Source organism: Vipera berus (assembly GCF_964194415.1).
Source record: "Vipera berus genome assembly, chromosome: 12".
In the NCBI taxonomy this organism is placed as follows: Eukaryota; Metazoa; Chordata; class Lepidosauria; order Squamata; family Viperidae; genus Vipera; species Vipera berus.
The window spans coordinates 18,956,874-18,977,554 of record NC_138215.1 but is presented as its reverse complement, the minus strand read 5'-3'; the positions used below and the strand labels follow the sequence as shown (position 1 = coordinate 18,977,554).

Here is a 20,681-nt window from a genome sequence, read left to right as displayed (position 1 = left end):
AGCGACTCCCTTAGCAAAGGGGGCGAGAAACGTCGTTAAGAACTCGCTTCGTGCCCGTCTCCCTGAGCGACATAAATCTGGGGGCTCCGTCGTGGTCGTAAGCCGAGGACTACCTGCAAAGTGACAAGCGAGGCATGCTATTGCTAGAGAGAAGCAGGAGAGGAGGGGTCCTTGGTGCCCTCCCAGCTTGGCTGTGCTTTGCAAATAATGTCCCCACTCCTGTCAGTGGCTTTTTTTTTTTTTTGGACTTGCCAGTCACGGCGTGACACGCTTTGTGTTTATCATGTTGCTTCTGTCTGGCTCCTTTGTCCACCAAACCGATTTATTTCCCCAGCTCGCAAGCCACCCAGGAAGGAAAACTGCTAACCTGACATCTTCTGTCCCAGATACACAACAGAAAGCCCTTCGGAATTCAAGGCCTTACTTTTGAGGAGACCCAGGCGGGGTTCTGGTGCCGGAAACGCTGCTGGAAGCCGCAGCCAGCTTCCGACAAACCAAGGAAGCATGTTAGCCTGTCAGCCAGCACCCCACAAACCTCCTTTGAGTCTCGTCCTTCTTTTGGGTGAAAAAAGAAGAATGAGGCAAGGCTCCCCACTGCGAGTGGGGTTTTTCTCTTTTCTCCCCCTTTCTAAATGGGGAGATGAATGATCCCTTTGTGCCTTCGATCTGCATCCCGCTCAAATCTGTTCTTTCAGCTGCATCTGTTTTGCCCCGGACGCCAGCTGTACCGATGAATGTGACGGGGGCCTCGTTCCATCAGCCTGCCTTGCCATTTCCCCACACTCCCTCTGGTCCAAGGACATTCCTACCTGTCAGGCTCCAGAGTTGTCTCCTGAAGGCTAAAGAGCTGCATTATGTTCTGGGGAAACTACAGGTGCAAGAGGAAAGCATTTTAAGAAAGCATCCTATCCTAGCAGAGAGTATCAGTAGCTGAGGTTTCAACTGTGGGGGTCTTTGGGGCTCTCTGAGCTTGGTGGTTTCCTTGCAGACATTTCATGACCCAGCTAAGTAACACCATCAGTAATAGAAGGGAGTGGGGTTCACTCTTTGCTTATATTCAGTGGCTTGCCCTGTCAGTGTGGGTGGGAGTGATCTTGATGACTCCTTGATTAGGTTGTTTACAGAGAGGAGGAAGAGGAGGAGGAGGAGGAGGACTGAGGGGGCCTTGGTGCCCTCTGAGCTTGGTTGTTTTCTTGCAGAGGTTTCATGACCCAACTAGGTAACATCATCAGTGCTATGGATTAAATCCTTGGATATATATTTTTTTCTCTTCGGTTCCCCCAAAGAAGTTGAGGATGCAATCAAATGCCAAGAAAAGGGGGGAAAAAAGGGCTTTCCAACCTTGGCCCCTTTGAAGCCAGCTGGGGAATTCTAGGAGTTGAAGTCCACAAGTCTTCAAAGGGGTTAAGGTGGGAGACGCCCTGCCACAAAACATCCCCTCCTACGGAAAGGCCCAGAGAGCAGTACCCGTTTCTCCTCCGGAGGGAGTTTGCTCCATTCGTTGCCCAACATCCGGGTGATTTCTGGAAACGGGACTTCGGGTCTCTTGGCTCGAAGCTGCTCCCGGCGCTCATTCATAAACCTCACGTACCCCGTCAGGGGGGACTTGGGGGCATTGCTGTCCCGTAGGGGTTTCTTCCTCTTCCGCCCTTTAGACCAGCCTCCTCTCTTGGCTCTCTGCGGTAGGAGAAAATTCAAACACCCAGCGCTCGTTTTAAACAGGACATTATCACCTCCCCGTTTCTTATAAACTGCAGGCAGTCCTCGACTTACCACCGCCAGGGAGCTCCAAATTTCCGTCGCTAAGCAAGACGGCTACCAAGTGAGTTTTGCCCCATTTTACCCCTTTCCTTTGCCACTGCTGTTAAGCGAATCGCTGCAGTTGAGACGGTTGTTAAGTGAGCCTGGCTTCCCCACTGACTTTGCTCGTCAGAAGGGTGTCCCGTGATCCCGGGACTCCACGACCGTCATAATGTGACAGTCAGTTGCTAAACCTCCAAATTTTGATTGCATGACCCTGGGGATGTTGCAACGGTCGTACGGGTGGAAAATGTTCGTTAAGTCCCCCCCCCTTTTTTTTCCAGTGCCGGTGCAATTTCAAATGGCCACTAAATGCATTGTCGTAAGTCGAGGACTCCCTGTACCGAAGGCTTTAATTCGCCTATTTCAAAAGACAGCTTCTGTTCCAGCCCAATCCTCAGAACCTGCGAGGGGGATCTATTTGTGGATGGCATCCCATTACCGAGCCCCCTGCGGTAGGGCAGGGTTGCTAGAATTAAAATATTAAGCGATCGATTCTCCATGGAAGAAGAAAAGATGAATGGAGAGAACGGGCAGATGCCGAGGAGGAAATCTTTTAAGAAGCCTTCCCGTCGCTTCCGCTCACCTCCTCCTCGGCCCTCAGTTCGCTATTTTCAGCTTTGTGAAATGACTCATTGCGCAACAGTTGGCTTTGCAAGACGTCTTCGGCAAAATCTGGATGGCTGGCAGGCTGGGAGGCGCTGCCACTACACGATCCTTCTGAATGATTTACCCTGAAAGAGAGAGAGAGAGGGGGGGGGAAAAAAGTGTCAGATAACCATCAGAAATACTCCCTCTCTCGTTGCCGCAAAACAGAGCTATTCCGTCGCAAATTTGTCCCATCCGCTTGGCCTCCAAAACGTCACAACTGGGAAACGTTCAGAGACGAGCATGGCAGAGAGCAGCTGATAAGGGCCCCTGAATGGCAAAAAGTGGCCTTTGCTCATTGCAAGTGATTTCTGACCTCAACAGGGTGCATTATCGGGGAAAATAATTCTGTTTGTAATTAAGAGCAGAAGCTCTGTCTTCTCCGTGTTATGAAGGGCTGAAATCTTCAGAGGAGGACCAGAAACAGTCTTTTATTATTCAGTAGGTTTCAGACCAGATTTCTAACTCTGCTGATGATGCTAGCTTTGATCTATACTTCTCTGGTTTTTTTGCTTTCATTTATTGTCACACCATTGCTGGCTGCTGCACTGGAGAAAAAAGGGGTGTTTTTTTTCCTTTTAGAAACAAAACAACCCTGGAGTGATATGACACACCACAGTGTGTTCCATGGGGTTCCGAGCCCTTAATAAATTGCTGGGCGCAGCACATTTGTCTATCTGAAAACAGCTCCCAGGGAAACATATGCATTGCAGCTTCCATGGCTTGGGCCTTGGGTGTTCTCTCCCTTTTCCCCCCATCAGCTCAGAGCTGGAGAAAGGTAGGTGACAAACACGCCGAATACATCCATTTATTTTTTTTCATTCCTTCCCTACAAATCCAGAAAGATCTTAAGCCTGAGCTAAAAAAAGAATCATTCAGAGAAAGTGGCCAAACTGGTTTAATGACACTGTAATTCAGAATAACAGAATAGAGTGTTGGAAGGGACCTTGGAGGTCTTCTAGTCCAACTCTCTGCTCAATTTTCTTCTTAGAAACCTCCAGAGATGGAGCACCCACAAATTCTGGAGGCAGGTAGTTCCACTGGTTAATTGTCCTCACTGTGAGGAAATTTCTCCTTAGTTCCTGCTTGCTTGTCTCCTTGACTAGTTTCCATCCGTTGCTTCTTGTCCTGCCTTCAGGGGCTTTGGAGGAGAAGTTCACTCCCTCTTCTTTGAGATAACTCCTCAAATATTGGAACGTTGCTATCATGTCAGCCTCTAGTCCTTCTCTTCATTAAACTAGACATACTCGATTCCTGCAACCATTCTCCCTGTGTTTTAGCCTCCACCACTAAACATCTTCCTTGCTCTTCTCTGCACTCTTTCAAATCCCACTAGAGTTTAAATGCTTATTTTACCGCCTATGAAAAATCTAAAGGTGGCGAGAACTGGAAGACAATTCTTATTTCCTATGCAGTGATCAAGTTGGGAAAAGAGACGAGAGGCAGAGGGAAAGAAAATGGTTTGGGATATAAGCCAGGTTAAGTATGCAACAGCCTAAAGCTGGACAATAAGTTGCTCACCCGGGTGGAACATCGCTGTTCTCTTTTAAGCCATCGTCTTCTTGAATACGCGAAGGAGGAAACGCGCAGCTCATCGGATTCTCCATTACTGTTACGAAAGGAAATGGAGAGACAATTTTCATATTAGTGTCTATGGAGATTCTCCATCATCTTGGCCGTCCTTGTCCCATCTTGTCCCGTCCTTGTCATTTGCATTCCAATGATCAGCTGGAAACTTTCAGGAATGGGTCAGAGTTGGTTACGGCAGCTACAGAGAACTTCCCAATATTACATGTACTGGGGAAGACTTACAAAAAATGGACCTACAAACACGTCAGAACACGCAAGAGACGCCAATCCACATCAGTTTAAGCTAGAAGGGAAAAATGGAAGGGACAACAGGCATCAAGGAATATACCTTGGCTGAACGCTTTAATCCCTGCTCCGCAGAGCCACAGCCGTCCTTCTGGAAAACTCCTCGTTTGCTTTAGATAAAAAAAATTTTTACGATGGTTTCAGAAACGTTGCTATCCTGAATCCCCAGCCTGCCTGACTGTCATAAATAAGTAAATATTTATGCTTTCACCCTTTTCCTCCTCTCCTTCCATCGCTTCCCTGGGTGGGGTTTTACATAGCAAATTCTGCAGCCGGGGGGCTGGTTCTTTCATCTTCACGCCCACGGGTGCTGCTCTATGAATAATAAATGCAAAGGGATGGCAAGAGCTTTTTACGGGGGAACAATTAAATTCTATTTTATAGCAGTCAATAAAGAGCGGGGGGGGGAAGAGAAAGAGCATGGATACTGTCCCAATTCAAAAAAAAAAATTCCAAATGAGAAGGGATTAATTTTTCTCCCGACAATCATCAGTACGATTCTGAATGAATTCCACCCCATGAATACAATACAGCTAATCCTTGAGTTACAAACACAATGGAGCCCAAAATTTTGCTGCTAAGTAAAACATTGCAACCGTGATAAATACGAACCGGTTGCCAAGCGCCTGAATTTCGATCACGGAACCAAGGGGATGCTGCAACGGTCCTAAGCGTGAAAAACGATCATAAGTCCCTTTTTCCAGTGGCCGTTGCCACTTCAAACGGCCGCTAAACGAGTAAGTCAAAGACTATCTGTATTTCGCCGCCCCAAATCCGTCCACAGTCCCATATTTTGGAGTACTTTAATTGCCAGGCCTAACGATAGACGAGAAGCCGCTGTCATTTATACAGGCCCCCGAGCTACCCTCCAATTTCAATCCTCTGGGTGTTATGAAACACGTTTACAGGTATAGAAGGGTTACCAAAAAAGGAAAAGGAGGAGGAGGAGGAGAAGAAGGGGGGGGGGGAAAGAATAATTGTGCAATGCGCAGCAATCGACAGCGAAAGCAAAAGAAAAATGGCAGTGACGTCTGTGGAAAAGACGCAGATGGAATTTGTCCAGACATTCACCTTACGGGCTCCCGTTTCCGTTCTGCTCGGCTTCGGTGCCGTCTCTCGGAAGTGGCCTCTTCGCCAGCCGGAAGGAAAAGGGGGCCGGTTGCTTCCAAGCATCTTCTCAGATGCCTCTGACCTTCGGGGGGGGGGTGCCTTGCGGGAAGATCCTCTTCACCTGTTCCAATCCAGCAAGCTGCACCGGAGAACGAGGCAGAGGCTCAAGTGGGGAGGGGGAAATAAATGCACCGTTTGGGGGCCCCACAACGGAGCACACAATTTCGGAGACGTTTGTGCCCCGTTTTACGACCTTTCTTGCCACAGTCGTTTAGGGAAACCGCCGCAGTTTTGAGTTCGTCACACGGCTGTGAACTGAACCGGGCCTCCTCCGCTGACTCTCTGCTGGTCAGAAGGTCGCAAAAATGGGGGGGGGGAGATCACGTGACCCCAGGGGCACGGCCTCCATCGTGAATCTGAACCAGCTGCCAAGCGTGTCTGAAGTTTGATCGCCTGGCCCGGGGATGCTGCAACGGTGGTAGGTGCAAAAAACGGTCGTTGAGTCCCGTTTTTCAACGCCACTGTAGCTTCAGACGGTCACTACACAAACTGTTGTAAGTCAAGGACTGCCTGTATATCCTTTTAAGGAAGCATGGATGCAATGTCCAGGCTTGGTGGGGGGGGGGGGCGGGGGGGGGGAATCAATCATAGGTACAAGTGAAAGAGACTCCACTGTCCTGCAGGGAAGATGGCTGTCCTAGCCAAACATTTATTCACTGCCTGAAAAAAGGGAGTTGTGAGGTGTTGTGCTAATTAAACAACATCATCTGCCTGGGATGCAAGGAAACAATTTGTCCCACCCCACTCCCACCCCCAAAAGCTAAATAATAATAATAATAATAATAATAATAATAATAATAATAATAATAATAATAATAATTATTATTATTATTATTATTATTATTATTATTATTATTATTATTATTATTATTATTATTATTATTATTATTATTATTATTATTATTCCTATGTATTTTACCAGGAAATATAGATAGGGCGGGCTCCAAAACTCAACACCCTCCTAAGCATACCGATGCATTACAAATCCATTGGTGATGTCCATTTTGCTTTCCACGTTCATGGGGACCTAACCCTGACCCTAACCGGATCTTGATTCTATCCCTCTGTTAAAGCAGCCTAGCCCTGGTTTTGGTTTGGTTTAGTTCAGGGGTCGGCAACCTCGGCTCTTTTATGACTCGTGGACTTCAACTCCCAGAATTCCTGAGCCAGCTACGCTGGCTCAGGAATTCTGGGAGTTGAAGTCCACGAGTCATAAAAGAGCCGAGGTTGCCGACCCCTGGTTTAGTTCCTGAGAGTCAGAAGGATGAAAAAGCATATAATAGGCTCCTTATGGTTTGGTTTCCTTGTTTCGTTTTCCAATTTTATGAATGCCGCTTTGAAAGAAATCTGGCAAAGGGCTCCTTCCCCCCCCCCACCCCCCATTCCTGAATACAATGCTAGGTTGCTAATGAGGACAGCACAGTGTGTTGCTCGCTCAGTTGTCAACTCAGCCCAAAATTGTGGTTGCTAAGCAAGAGAGTCATTCGGTGAATTTTATAACCTTTCTTGAACCACAGTTGTTAAATGAATCCCTGCAGCTGCTAAGTTAGTAACACGGTCGTTAAGTGAATCTGGCTTCCCCACTGACTTTGCTTGTCCGAAGGTCGCAAAAGGGGATCACGTGACCCCGTCATAAGTATGAGTCAGTTCCCAAACATCCGAATTATGATCACGTGACCCTGGGGATGCTGCAACAGTCTATACCAGGGGTCTTCAACTTATGACTTGTGGACTTCAGCTCCCAGAATTCCTCAGCCAGGCACACGTGCCTGGCTGAGGAATTCTGGGAGTTGAAGTCCACAAGTCATAAAAGGGCCAAGTTGGAAGACTCCTGGTCTATACTTTATATTCTATACATTATATTCTGCTATCCTATACATTATATTTCACATTGGCCTTCAGACTTGATAAGAAACAAATAAGCCTCAACCTTGCTTTCAGTTCGGCGTGGGAAGCAGCTGGACACCAGCGTTACCACCGGGCAAAAGAGGCCGTATAAACACAGGAAGTTAGAAGAATGCAAACTCCTTACTTGCTTTAAAGGTTTGTTTTATTTAATCCATATGGCTGGACACTCAACACCGAGGTCAAATATTTCGGAACAAGGAGAAGTTATTCAGCTCTTCCAACAGGCAGGATAAGGGAGGGGAAGGGGAGAGCTGGTTCCCACTGGAACAAACTGGAAGAGGATTTTTTTAAAAAAAAAAGATGCGCGAAGGATGTGCTGGGTCAGAGGTTGCTCTGCCGGCTTCAGAATTATTCCTGCCGTCATGGGCCTTGCAGCTGCGCTCCCAATCCATGGGCTGGGTGGTTTTTAAGACCGTCCAAGGCTCTAAAACAATTTGCAGAAACCCAAAAGATGTTTAGGTCAGGCACCATCTCGTTATCTGGTGATGAGTTTCCCCTCTTAAATTTGGGACCCCTCTGGGGTCAGGTGAGCAAGTGAAGGTGATGGGCTAGCTTTAGCCAGGTATTTCCTTCCTGTACACTTCGTCAGGAGGAGAACAATCCCGGTCAGGATACCGAAAGGAAATAGCCTCTCTGCCCTTCCTCGCTAGGATATGCTCGGAGAGCGCAGATGGAAAAGCAGTTCAACATTCACTGGAAGTGTCAAGTCAGTAAAAATGTTGATGATTTTTTTTCCCCTTAAGTACACAGGATACTGTAAATCCATTTATTTCACAGTTATGGTCCGCACTGACTTAAGTAACGCTATGCTTGGCTTTTTCAGAGCTTAGATGCTACACAGGTGGTCCTCGAACTACAAACAGAACTGAGCCCCCAATTTTTGTGGCTAAGTGAGACATTTGTGAAGTGCATTTTGCTCCATTTCGCAAGCTTCCTTGCCCCTCTTGTTAAGTGAATCGCTGCAGTTTGTTAAATTAGTAACGCAGTTGTTAAGTGAATCTGGTTTCCCCACTGACTTTGCTTATCGGAGACCATAAACAATTAAACAGTAAGGAGATACATTCTCTAGATAATTTCTCATTTCAGAGACTTGAATTGGCCTTTAATTGCAGGTAAATACTGGGGGGAAAACTCGGTAACCTTTGACACTTGGGTTCTGATCTTTTTAATCGAAAGAAGGAGGTGGCAGCAGCCATTTCTACCCTCAGATCCCTGCTCAAGACCTGACAGAGCTCAAAAATCATGCTGAGGAAAAAAAACATTAGAGAAGCTATTGATGAAGAATCGATATAAACAGAGCTATGTATTAGGACCATGGCAAGAAATGACCAATGTAAGAAGGAAGCAGAAATGCTCTAAAATGATAACGCTATAATTTGTAAATGGATCATTAATAGCCTGAGATGGCATGCCTTAAACTGCAGCTTACGCAGACTATACTACGAATGTATAATAGGTTCATCAATCCACCTATAAATATTAAATCAGGCAGTCCACAGCTATAGGCAAACAACGAGAGCCTCATTCCATTATCGTTCCTCTTTCTCCAAAATCTTGCCTTGGCGGTTTCTAATCCAGGAGCAGAAGAGAACGCGGATGTATAAAAAGACTGTGAGGCATCCATGGCAATAATGAAAAACACCAGCACTGCAATGTTGAGTCTAGACAAATGGCTGTAACATGACAGATCCGGCAAGGCCCGGCATAGATGTCACACATTCCAGCACTTTTTAAAAATGCTGAATGCCCTCTTATTTTCCCCCAAAAGGCTACCAAAAAAATAAAAAGTGTCTGGATATTGGAAAGACTCTCCATATTAAAGAAAAAGATACCAAATGCAATTTGGATTTCTAACCAGCGTGCGGGGTGGAGGAGAAGGGGTTAAAATTAAAGCCACTCCAATTCACAGGTTGCCCCTTCTTAAGGCAAAATGACTATATTTCCCTTACAGAAGCACGTTGGGACACATATACTAAAATTAGATTAAAGGGCACAGGCTAGCTTGGGTGCAGTCTGCAGAGAGATGAATCGAACGGAAAGAAACGGAATAATGGAATTACTAAAAAAAATAAATTCAGCAGTGGGACACGTGGTTTTGCCTCTGTTTTTATTCGCAAAAGAGCAAGGACAACTAGGTTTGAATGGCTGACAGAAGGGCAGCATATAAATTTGATAAATAAACAGTGCATTACGTGGACTTTGGAGGCAACATTATCTACTGATAGAATTGTCTTGGGGTTTTTTTTAAGTTTTTTTCCAGTTTCCACTAATGATCTGCCTTTCTTTCTAGAATCAGGGCACGGAACATCTATTTTTAATCTCCTGGCAAATCTTTTCAAGCTGGAGAATACAGAGCATCTTAACCTTGTGGGTTGCCAGCATTTAATGTTGTTTGCAGTCTGTGGGCAGTCTGCTTTACTGGAAAGGGATGACCCTGTACCAGCTCTTGTTGTGAACAAAAGGATGTATTAAGCGGAAGGCGCATTTCAAACTCAGACAATAAAAGCACATTTGCACAAAAAGAAAGCAGAGCCTGGCCGGTTGGATTATTTTCAATCCCTTTTTATCAACTGAGTCCATAAAAAAAATGTCTTCCTTTTTCTGTGTAACGAAGTACAGAAACAGGGTTATTTTTTTTTAACCAGGAGGAGAAGCACTTTCTTGCCAGAGACTAATAAGATTGTAGGCGTATATCTTTGAAGACATAATCATGCATCAATGCGTATCTGTTGCTACATACATATATAGATATTACGCACAAACACACACACATATACATCTACCTATCCATCCATCCATCCATCTATTGATTGATCGATCAATCTACTGATCTACCTATTTATCTATCTATAAAATACCCAATACACTTTCCTTCTCCTATTATCCTCACAACAACCCTGTGAGGTAGGTTGGGCTGAAAGAAAGGAATCAGCCCAAAGCCCCCAGCTGGCTTTCATAGTTAAAGAGGCCCTAGAATTCACAGACTCCCTCTTTCTTCTAGCCTGGTGCCTTCACACTAGACCAGGGCTAGGCAACCCTGGCTCTTTTATGACTCGTGGACTTCAACTCCCAGAATTCCTGAGCCAGCATGGCTCACCTCTCCCTTTCCCCTCAGCGTGGCTGGCTCAGGAATTCTGGGAGTTGAAGTCCACGAGTCATAAAAGAGCCAAAGTTGCCTACCCCTGCACTAGACCATACTCCTTTCTTGGCTGGACAGTCACCAATATCCTATTCTTTCTCTCATAGGAGGGCAATTGGGGGAGGGGCTTTCACGCTGCAGGCTAACCTTGCCCATTTCCCAGGGACTCCCCGTTAATTTCTTAATAAGCCCCCAATTAGGACTTACAGAAGCTTCACATGTGGTTTGAAACAGGAATCGGGTTTGGTTTCGGCTTCGTACACTATATAAAGCTGGACATGATGGATTATAAACCAGGGCTTGGCCTTATGAAATGATTACGATCCAATTATGACTTATGGCAATGCTGAGTCTATCTTCAAAAGAGCTGCTTTCGTTTTGGACGTATGTCCGTCACGTTCAAGCAAGCCTTAGGGAAGAGCTGACTGCAGACATCTAATTATGCTCAGTAAAATATCTAAGGGAAAACTCTTGCCTTCTTTTTTTAACGCTGATCAAAAACCTCATTGTTGATTTTTATATCCCTTCAAAGAGCCCGAAGTTCTTCTGGGAAGGCAGAAATATGCTCCAATGATTTGCCTGGGCCGCTTCCCCTAAATGTTGTTCAGAATTCAAAACGGGACCTCCAAAGCATTTCCTGTAACCCAGTTTCCTCAACACATGGGCACTCCGCTCATCCACAGGCAGAACGGCCACAGCCACCCCTTTTCCACCGGGTCCATGACAGTTCGCCACGGACAACCCCTCTTAGCAACATAAACTTGGGGCTCAGTTGTGGTCATGAGTTGAGGACTACCTATAGTTATAAATATTTCTTTCCTTTGTACTAAACTGGCTATGTCCAGTCTAAGGCAGAGATGGACGCAGGTCTCTGTCGGCGTCAGCCCTGAGGCCAGCTAGGCTCCCTGAAATGAGACACATACCGACTCTGTATTAGCAATAATCCTCTGGCTCGTGGTATTCCCCTTTGTGCCTGTACACTGTTCTCTGAACACACTGCGCAATCCTGCTCAGCAGCATTCTTGCTATAGGCCATGAAAACACAGATGGCTTGTACGTGAGTAAGCACGCCAAAAGCCCAGGCTTCAAAGCCCATCGATCGCGACGGTTGGCTTGGCTACTGAAATGAGTCTATCCTGGGGTCTGCCGTCAACGTTGGATTCGCTGGGGAGAACTGGTACCCAGGCTGACGACTCAGTTCGTGCCCAGGCAGCGAAGAAGAAGCTGGTAGCAGATGCAGACAATTATCTTGGCTTCTTTTCCCCTTCGCTGACTGGCATCCCATCTTGTAGCAAATTAAAGTCTCTTTAAAAGAGGAAAACGTGCAGTTTATATAGCGTTCAACAAATATCATTTGAAGTCATACAGAATTGGCTGTATCAGATTTTTTTTAAGTGTTCCAGGCTCTTAAGGGGTAAAACAGCACCTTGGGCCTTTGATCTTAATTCCAACTTCATATTCCAAACATTAAAAAGCCAAAATCTGTTGTACGCCTTACTCTGGGATCCTCAAAAGAGCTGCAGAGGTATAGCTACAAAAGGCAAAATAAGACATCGGCTACAGCCTACGTATACAGCTTAACCCCTCAAAGTTCAGACTCTTTCCTTCAGCAGAATGATTTGCAAATGGACTGAGGTCAAAAGTTAGTTAACTTCAACCCTGGGGTACAAGTACTCTCTTCCACTGGATAGCTAACTCATCGGAGCAGGCCTTTGGCCACGTCTTGATCTTCCCAACTGTTCTTCCAACAGTCATTGCTAGGTTCGGATTTTTGCTCATATATATGGCAGTGTTTTAGCCCCTCGCTCCAAGGCATGGTCTCGATCTCTTACAGAACATGGGTGGGCAGAGGTATGAACTTTGAAGGGAGAGAGATGGACAGATGGAAGGAAGACAGATTTGCATTTTGATACTTTGATGATTTAGCCAGCCAAGTCAAGCTGTGTGAAGTTGGGTCAACACTTTTATATACAGACTTCCATTCTCTTGGCTGTTTAATCATGCTGATCTAGATGATCCAGAAACTGACACAGCCATCGCTGACTTATCTCCAGAAGTTCTGGGTGCTCCAATACTGGAGGTTTTTAAGAGGAGATTGGACAGCCCTTTCTCCGAACTGGTATAGGTTTTCCTGCCTGAGCAGGGGGTTGGACTAGAAGACCTCCAAAGTCCCTTCCAACTCTTGTTATTCTGAAAAGCGAGCAAGTCAGCCTACCTCATGCAGCTGTTTAACACAGACCGACTTGATTTTGTTGTCATGGTTTTTTGCAACCATTATTTTTAACCCTCCTTTGATGTCCTGGCTTCAAACTCCAATTTCTAAGGAGCTCCACATGCTGGTGCATCTGACAGGATTCTGAGGAAGGCTGGCTCATAGAAAACATGTAGAGATGGGGCTTTTGCACTTTTGCCAGGAATGAATGCCGGAGAAGCAACACCCTGAATATTTTGGCTTAAGGCTGTACTGTACGGGGAGCAGGAGAGGGAGGGAGGGGTGCGCAGAACACGCAACACTGCATATGTTCACAACTAGGGCAACCACAGCAAACAACATTTTTTGTGGCTGGGAGAAAGCAGGGGAACAGGAAGCAGCAGAGAGGAACAAAAGAACCCAATTATACTAAACAAAGCTGTGCGGATGAAAATGTCTACCTTTCCGGGGAATGAAAGCCCTTGACAGCTCTTTTTTTTCTCTCTCCCCCAGTTAAATGGGCCAATAAACTCAGACAATATGAAATTGGAACATTTCTCTGCTTAATTACCGCACTGAAGGCGAGAAAAGAGTGACCTAACGTTTAAGCTTAATTATATCCAAGTTAAATCAACTCATGTGTATGAAGCCGACAACTTTGTAACTATAATGGCCCTGGAGCCATTGGATGACACATTCTGCCAAACAATGGAATATGAATTGGTCAAGAAACCGATTTGCTACATTGTCCAAAATGATAAGGGGGAGGGGGGGGAGGCAAACTGTTGGGTCTTTTTTATTCCAAATCTCTGACAGCAATTATGGTAACATGGTTCCTTTGAGCGTGCTGGTGGAAGAGTTTCAACCATTTATTTCTGGAAAGGCCCAAGCACTCTCCTTCTGTGTATTAATTGATCCCGAACTGTCCCTTGGCTGAAATTAGGGAAGGCAAGCATTGAGTCGTGCGGTGGGGTAAGAGGAAGCCATCTGAGCGAGTCACCAAGAGGGTTGTTTTGTGTGTCACAACTAATACAAAAAAGATCTCGCCACATGAAAGGCATCACGGCAGAAGACTTGCCAATGCGCCAGCGGAAAGTGGAAGACGACGAGACGGAGCGAGGAGCCCTGCACTGAATCAAAGGGCTGTTTGCTCTAGGGATGAGCCGCTGGACCCCAAGGGGTGAATTTAACCCAAATGTCTATTTTCAAGAATTACTGCATTATGGATACCCAGGCAGGACAGGTAGCCCTCGCCTTACGGCAGGGGTGTCAAACTCAATTTCACTGAGGGCCGCATCAGCATTGCGGTTGCCCTCAGGGGGCCGGGTGGGTGTGGCCAGGGTGGGCGTGGCCTACTGGGTGGGCGTGGCTAGAGTGCGTATGGCCTACTGGGTGGGCGTGGCCAACTCTACATCATTCGCATCAAGGGGGCCTGTGGGGGGGCCTGGGCAGGAGTGGGACAGATCTGGGGGTCTCTGGCGGAAGGAGGGTCTCTGGGCCGGGGCCAAGGCAGAGGGGGCCGTTCCCTCACTGTTTCCAGGATGGCTTCGTGGGCCGCATGAAACCACTTCGCGGGCCGGATCTGGCCCCCGGGCCTTGTGTTTGACATGTCTGCCTTACGGGCACAACTGAGCCCAAACTTTTTGCTGTGAGACTTTTATTGAGTTTTGCCCCGTTTTATGACCTTTCTTGCCACAGCTGTTCAGTGAATCACTGCAATGGTTAAGTTAGTAATACGGTCGTTAAGTGAATCCAGCTTCCCCGTTGATTTTGCCTGTCAGAAAGTTGCAAAAGGGGATCGCGCGACCCTGCACCCTTGCCGGGAGGCACTGCGAGCGTCCTAAGTATGAGTCAGTTGCCAAGCGTCTGAATTTCGATCACGGGCATGCCGCAAAAGGTCGTAACTACGAAGAAGGGCCCCAAGTCACATTTCTCCGTGCCGTTGTAACTTTGGTCACTAAATGAACTGTTGTTGAGGACTACCTGTATTGCAAGCACTACTATAACCTCAAATTGTTCTGGTCTCTGAAGTGCTGCGCCTAAAATGGGCATTACTGAGACTCACAAGAGATGGTGAATTGGCAGGATCCATAGCTTCTATAATGGGTGTTGTTGTTTTTTTTAAAAAAAAAGGAAAAAGGAAAAAAACAATCATATGACTGACTAATTGGCAGTTTCCTAACAGTGAGAACAGTTAACCAGTGGAACAGCATGCCTCCAGAAGTGGTGGATGCTCCAACACTGGAAGTTTTTAAGAAGAGACTGGACAGCCGTTTGTCCGAAATGGTATAGGGATTCCTGTGTGAGCAGGGGCAGTGGACTAGACGACCTCCAGGGTGCCTTCCAACTTTATTATATTATTATTATAAAACTTTTATTCATAAAACATGAAGCTCAGTCAACTGAACGCTCAAATGGACTGGCACTGATGGTTGACACGGGTTGCTGCCAGCATCCTAGGTATCATCCAGGTCTCTCCTTAAAATGTCAGATGTTCCGAGTAGCGCAGTTTTTTGTAGCTTTGCTGGAGTTCTTGCAGGAAGCTGCAGTTTCCTGATGTGTTTTGCAAAGTTTTTGGACGTCGTTCCCAGTGCCCCGATGACAATGGGTATCACTGTTACACGTTTCTTCCCTAATTGCGCATTCGATGGCCAGGTCGCGGTGGTGGTTGTTGTTGTTGTTGTTATTTCTGGATTGCACTCCCTACTGGTCTCCAGTCCCAGGTTTGCTTTTGACACGCCAATCTGAGACGCAGGAGAGGGAAGGGATGTCCAATCCTGCCCTTCCTCATTTCTGCCTTCCAAAGCAAAACAGCTTTGATTTATTCCAACCTGCTTCTTCTTCTTCCCAGCCCTGGGAACTCCCTTGCTCATCATGGTATGTCTCTAGCCCCTTTGCCTGAATTTAAAACCAAAAACAGACCTCTCCATGAGAAAAATCAGCCAGCGACACAATGAAGTCAGCCTCAACATTCCAGCCACCAGACTGATTTTTCCATTCGGGAACAGCTCTTTCGACTATTATTCTTCCCTGCTTAAACCTTTCCTCCCAGGGATTTGCCCCCTGTTTAAGGTTCCCTAGGAGAAACACCTGCCGCCTTTCCAGGTCTGGTGGCTGCCATGAGGTCAAGTTCTGAGTTTAAGAGATTCAGACAGAAACTCACAATGTCAAGTATTTAGACACCCATCACTGGCAACGTATGGAACTTCGACCCAGAAATTCTTAACCTTGGAAAATATGAATTTTGTTTAAGAGACAACATGCAGTTTATCTGTTGTTTGGCAAGCGTTCTTATGGAAGTCAGGCAAACACATAAACACTTGAAGCAATCACCTTAAACCCATAAATCAATCCTCAAAAATGAGCCGCAGCATGCCAGAAAAGGCTGCACAAACAAGCAAAGCTCCATCCTTGGGATGCCGGCAGTATTCAAAACTACACACCCTCCGGTCTGTGGGAAAACCTTTCTCCAGGCCACCGGTCCCTGGTGCCCCAAAGGTTGGGGACCTCTGTTCTAGCGCCATTGTTCCCTCTCAATCCAATCTACCTCACAAGGTTGTTGTGACAGCAAAGATGGGAAGACAGACCAACATGTTAACACTGCTTAGAACGCCTGAGTGGAAGGTGAGGTCTGACTCTGAACCCATAAATATTGTATAAATCAAGGGCTGTCAGAAAAAAAAGAATGTTCTTTCCTACCTGTGCCCTTTTTATGTTGGATTATGCATCGTGTTCAAGGATAGATATTCAGAGAGAGAGAGATTCGAAGCGGGGGGGGTGGGGTGGGAAGCACTGTTGACAACACAGAATTTGGGTGAAGCAGGAAAAACTAATCTTTGGGTCTGTGACTCACCAAAGTCAATTTGAGCTCAAGTGGTTCTGCCTCCCACCACCTCTTCCTCCTCGTCACATTCAACGTTCTGGCAAGATTAAAATCTGTTCTCTCCATTCATAAACAGAGCCACTCGCATCTGAGTCACCCGAATTAAGAACTGAAAAGGTTATTTCATACTGTTTAATCGTTTGCCTTTCTTTCAAAGTTTCAGCAAAACTTTCTGCAACAATAGGCCAGAATTTCCATCTTTGCTTTCTCGGGTAAATCTGAGACCCGCCGTTCCAAGTGAGCAGCCGGTTCTCAAGGGTCAAAGAGGTCTTTCAGCTCGAAAGGTAAAAAGCAAGACGGAATACAGGTAGTCCTCGGGTTACGACTCTAATTGAGACCAGAATTTCCGTCACTAAGCAAAACGTCATGTGACCATGTCACTTAGCAACAGCAGTTCTGGTTGTGCTGATTAGGCAAGGAAGTTAACAGTGTTTTTTGTAAAACACAGGAAGTCCTCGATTTACAACCGTACATTTAGTGACTGTTCAAAGTTACAAGGGTCCTGAAAAAAAGGGACTTATGACTGTTTTTCCCACAACCATTGTAGTAGCATCCCCTGGGCCATGTGATCAAAATTCAGACGCTTGGGAACTGATTCGCATTCATGACTGACAAGCAATGGGAAAGCCCAATTCACTTAACAACCGGGTTACTAATTTAACAACTGCAGTGATTCATTTAACAACTGTGGCAAGAGAGATCATAAAATGGGGCAAAATTGGACCCAGATTGTCGGGGGCAATAAGCTTTGTAATAATGCCGCTTGGTGGGGGGGGAAGCCCTAATAAGCAGGCGTATACATAGAATGAAGGCTATTGCTGAGCACATTGATTTGTGCTTTAGATTGTAAGCTGCCCTGAGTCTTCGGAGAAGGGCGGGATATAAATGGGATTAAAAAAAAATCACTTAAATGTTTCACTTAGCAACAAAAACTTTGGGCTTAATTGTGGTTGTAAGTCGAGGACGACCTATTTACATCCAGGAAGGCCAACAGACCTGCCAGCTTTCCCCCCCCCCTTCCTTTCCTCCTTCCTTCCTTCCTTCTTTCCCTCCCTTCCCTTCTCTTCCTTCCACACACTGAACAGGTTCACACATCACTCAAAGCTACTATGAAGTTTATTGATGTGAGACAATGCTGGGTAAGATACCACTTGGTGGTTATTATGTAGCTTGGTAGGGGCTTAACATAAGCGTACACTCAATTATGTGGTTTGTAACCCACACTGGATGGTTTAGCGTGATGCAGGAATCCAGCCAATTGTGGTTTATTCAACAATTCAATAATTCATGGCTTAGCCTGATGTTTATATACAGACACTGTATTTAAACAAGCTCAGAAGACTGGAAAGACAATGTTCTATTTATTCCTTATATATAATCAAGTCACTAAAAATATAGTGCCTAGTCCCAAAATTATTAGGGCGAAACACAAGAAACCACAGAAATAAAATGCTTTGAGTCAAGCACACACCAAGACTGAAGTGTTAAAAGAGAATTTCCATTATTAGCATCCATTCTGAAAGTTCAAAAGTAATAACTAAAACAGAACTTACAATTTCTAACAAAAAATAGAATTATTTCACAAGTTTTTACATAATGCTAACAACAAATATCACAACAGTCAGTTTCAGGACAGATCTTTTTCAGACTGCAGCCAGAAGTCCATTATGATCAAATGATCATCTATATCCCACAAAATCATAAAACAGTAAGAATTCTAAATAAACTTCTTGTTGCTATGCTGTAGGTTTACAGTTTTCCAGAGTGGATGGATTCCCAAACCATGATTATGCATTACTTGTAAATCAGCATTAAACAACTATGCTTTCTGAAATGGAAATGTGTTCCTCCACAAAGATAAACCGTTACCAAAATTACTGCAGAAAGACACATGATTGGATTTATTATTGCAATATTCCATTGACTATCACCATACATTAACATATATTACTCCTTCTCAATTATTCCTCAGCTATATGTGTGGGTGTGGGTGTGCGTGTTTTGTGTACTGTTGATCTACAGAAACTATCAAACTTGAAATGAACAGTAATCCTCCTCAAATATCTATGTCTAGTTAGTAGAGAATGGAATTTCCAGAAAGCTTCTGCTAAGTTAATCTTAATATTGCTAAAAATATAAAATATACCATAAAATACACACTACAGCAATGTCTAAGGCATTTGCAGTTTTGACTTCTGCCACATTGTCTCTTTTTTATAATACTTTATATTTATTCTGTATTTGCATATCAATACCCACAATGCCCTTCAGACTCACAGCAGTGCATTCAAGCCCTGGGAACAAGTTGAAAGATGTTCATGTACTCAGTTATTTTCTGTATGCTTTGAAGCTTTAATAAACATATCCTTATAGAGTTCACTCGGTAATTGCTTCTCTGGAATAAGCTCTTAGAACAGAATTTCAGAAACTTGACAAGAGGTTACAAGTACGCTTACATAAGCTCTGAGCAAAAAGAAATGTAACGCAGAACTATAAAATGCTCAGTGGCAAATTAAACAAATGAAATCTAAATTCAAAAAGTCAAAGGTAAAGTGCTCTACTATTTCAAAATGTACTTTCGTACATAAAGGAAATATCTCTCCAAGAACTTTTGAAGTATAAAAGGATTTTGGAAAACAAAACCAGACTTCACCGACAAAGTTACCTGAAACAATTAGAACTATCGATTACGTTTATTTCTACTCTTAGTTTGTGCACCAAGCATTGGAAATCTCACCCTGATAGGTCTCCATCTGACAGTTCTCTTTCTTGGAAATAATGGCAGCCTCTCGCTCCACAGTTGCAAAGGCTTAACAGACAGATGTTAGCCCTTTGCAAATTAATTTCCAGTCACTACTATTACATACATTCTATGAATAAACAAACCTTACATGTCATAGCATTAAAGCAACAATAACAGTATAATATCTTCCAATAAAGGAGACCTTGCTGAAGACTGATGTGCATACGGACATTTGCACACTGACAGAAGTTGAAGGAATTGTCTTAATTTTTCACACACGTGAATTCCCTGTCTGTCCAGAATTTTTGAAGCAGAACGCACACTGGAATCGCTGGAAATATTATGCATACTTTTTATTGCCTACATATATCATTATCACCATAATTATAGTAAATTATTTGCATTTAGAAGGGTAGCAACGACCTCATCTCAGAGAATGCCAGAAAGTTCTACTTCCAACACCCTTATGATACCGATTCCATTTCCTGCTTTTTCTTCCAAACGATGTTCTGGGAGTATATCTGCCTCCACCCAAGCATGTTTAAAATATCCCATCCAATCAGCTCACTGCCTGCACCTTTCTCCTGACTAGCCTTACAGGTAGTTCGTTTAGTGACCATTCAAAGTTATGACGGCGCTGAAAAAAGGGACTTATGAACGTTTTTCACAGGTACGGCCACTGCAGCATCCCCGTGGTCACGTGATCAAAAGTCAGCCGCGGGGCAACCGACTCACACTTGCGACGGCTGCAATATCCCAGGGTCACGTGATCTCCTTTTGCAACCTTCCGACAAGCAAAGTCAATGGGGAAGCCAGATTCACTTAACAACCATTTTACTAAACAACTGCAGTGATTCACTTAGCAACCGTGGCAAGAAAGGACGTAAAATGGGGCAAAATTCACTCCACAAATGTCTCACTCAGCAAGAGAAATTTTGGGCTCAATTGCGGTCGTAAGTCAAGGACTATCCTGTACTTCCTATGAACAGAGATGCTCATTGGACATGACTGAAGGGGGCTGATGTGTTACTAACTCCATAAATATTCAGCAAGCAAGCAAAAGCTTCTCAACTGTCACACGGATCCATTTAGGCAGGAAACAAGCCTATCAGCTTTTTGCTAAAAGGGGCTGGAGTCTGCTTGCATTATATTCCTGAATCACCATATTTTTTTTAATTCTATCACCACATGAATAAAGAATAAAAATTCGCCATGCCAATGACCCAACAGACAAGCACATTCAACGATGGGGCGGGGAAACGCTGACAAACACCCCCCCCAAATGACTTAATTTATTTCAAAGCGATAGCGACAGAAAACAAAG

At 44.9% G+C, this 20,681-nt stretch overlaps 1 protein-coding gene across 4 annotated transcripts in view; it reads right to left on the bottom strand.

Moving 5' to 3' along the window:
• HMG20A (high mobility group 20A) overlaps positions 1-20,681 on the bottom strand; it is a 45,479-nt gene that overhangs the window by 18,691 nt on the left and 6,107 nt on the right. For all 4 annotated transcript variants that reach the window (XM_081337358.1, XM_081337359.1, XM_081337357.1 and 1 more), the window contains exons 3-5: positions 3,970-4,057; positions 2,387-2,534; positions 1,468-1,677 (exon numbers count right to left, since the gene is read on the bottom strand). In XM_081337358.1, coding sequence (XP_081193484.1) covers positions 1,468-1,677; positions 2,387-2,534; positions 3,970-4,055 — 444 coding nt within the window. In that variant the 5' untranslated portion in view covers positions 4,056-4,057. The remainder of the gene's footprint in view (positions 1-1,467; positions 1,678-2,386; positions 2,535-3,969; positions 4,058-20,681) is intronic.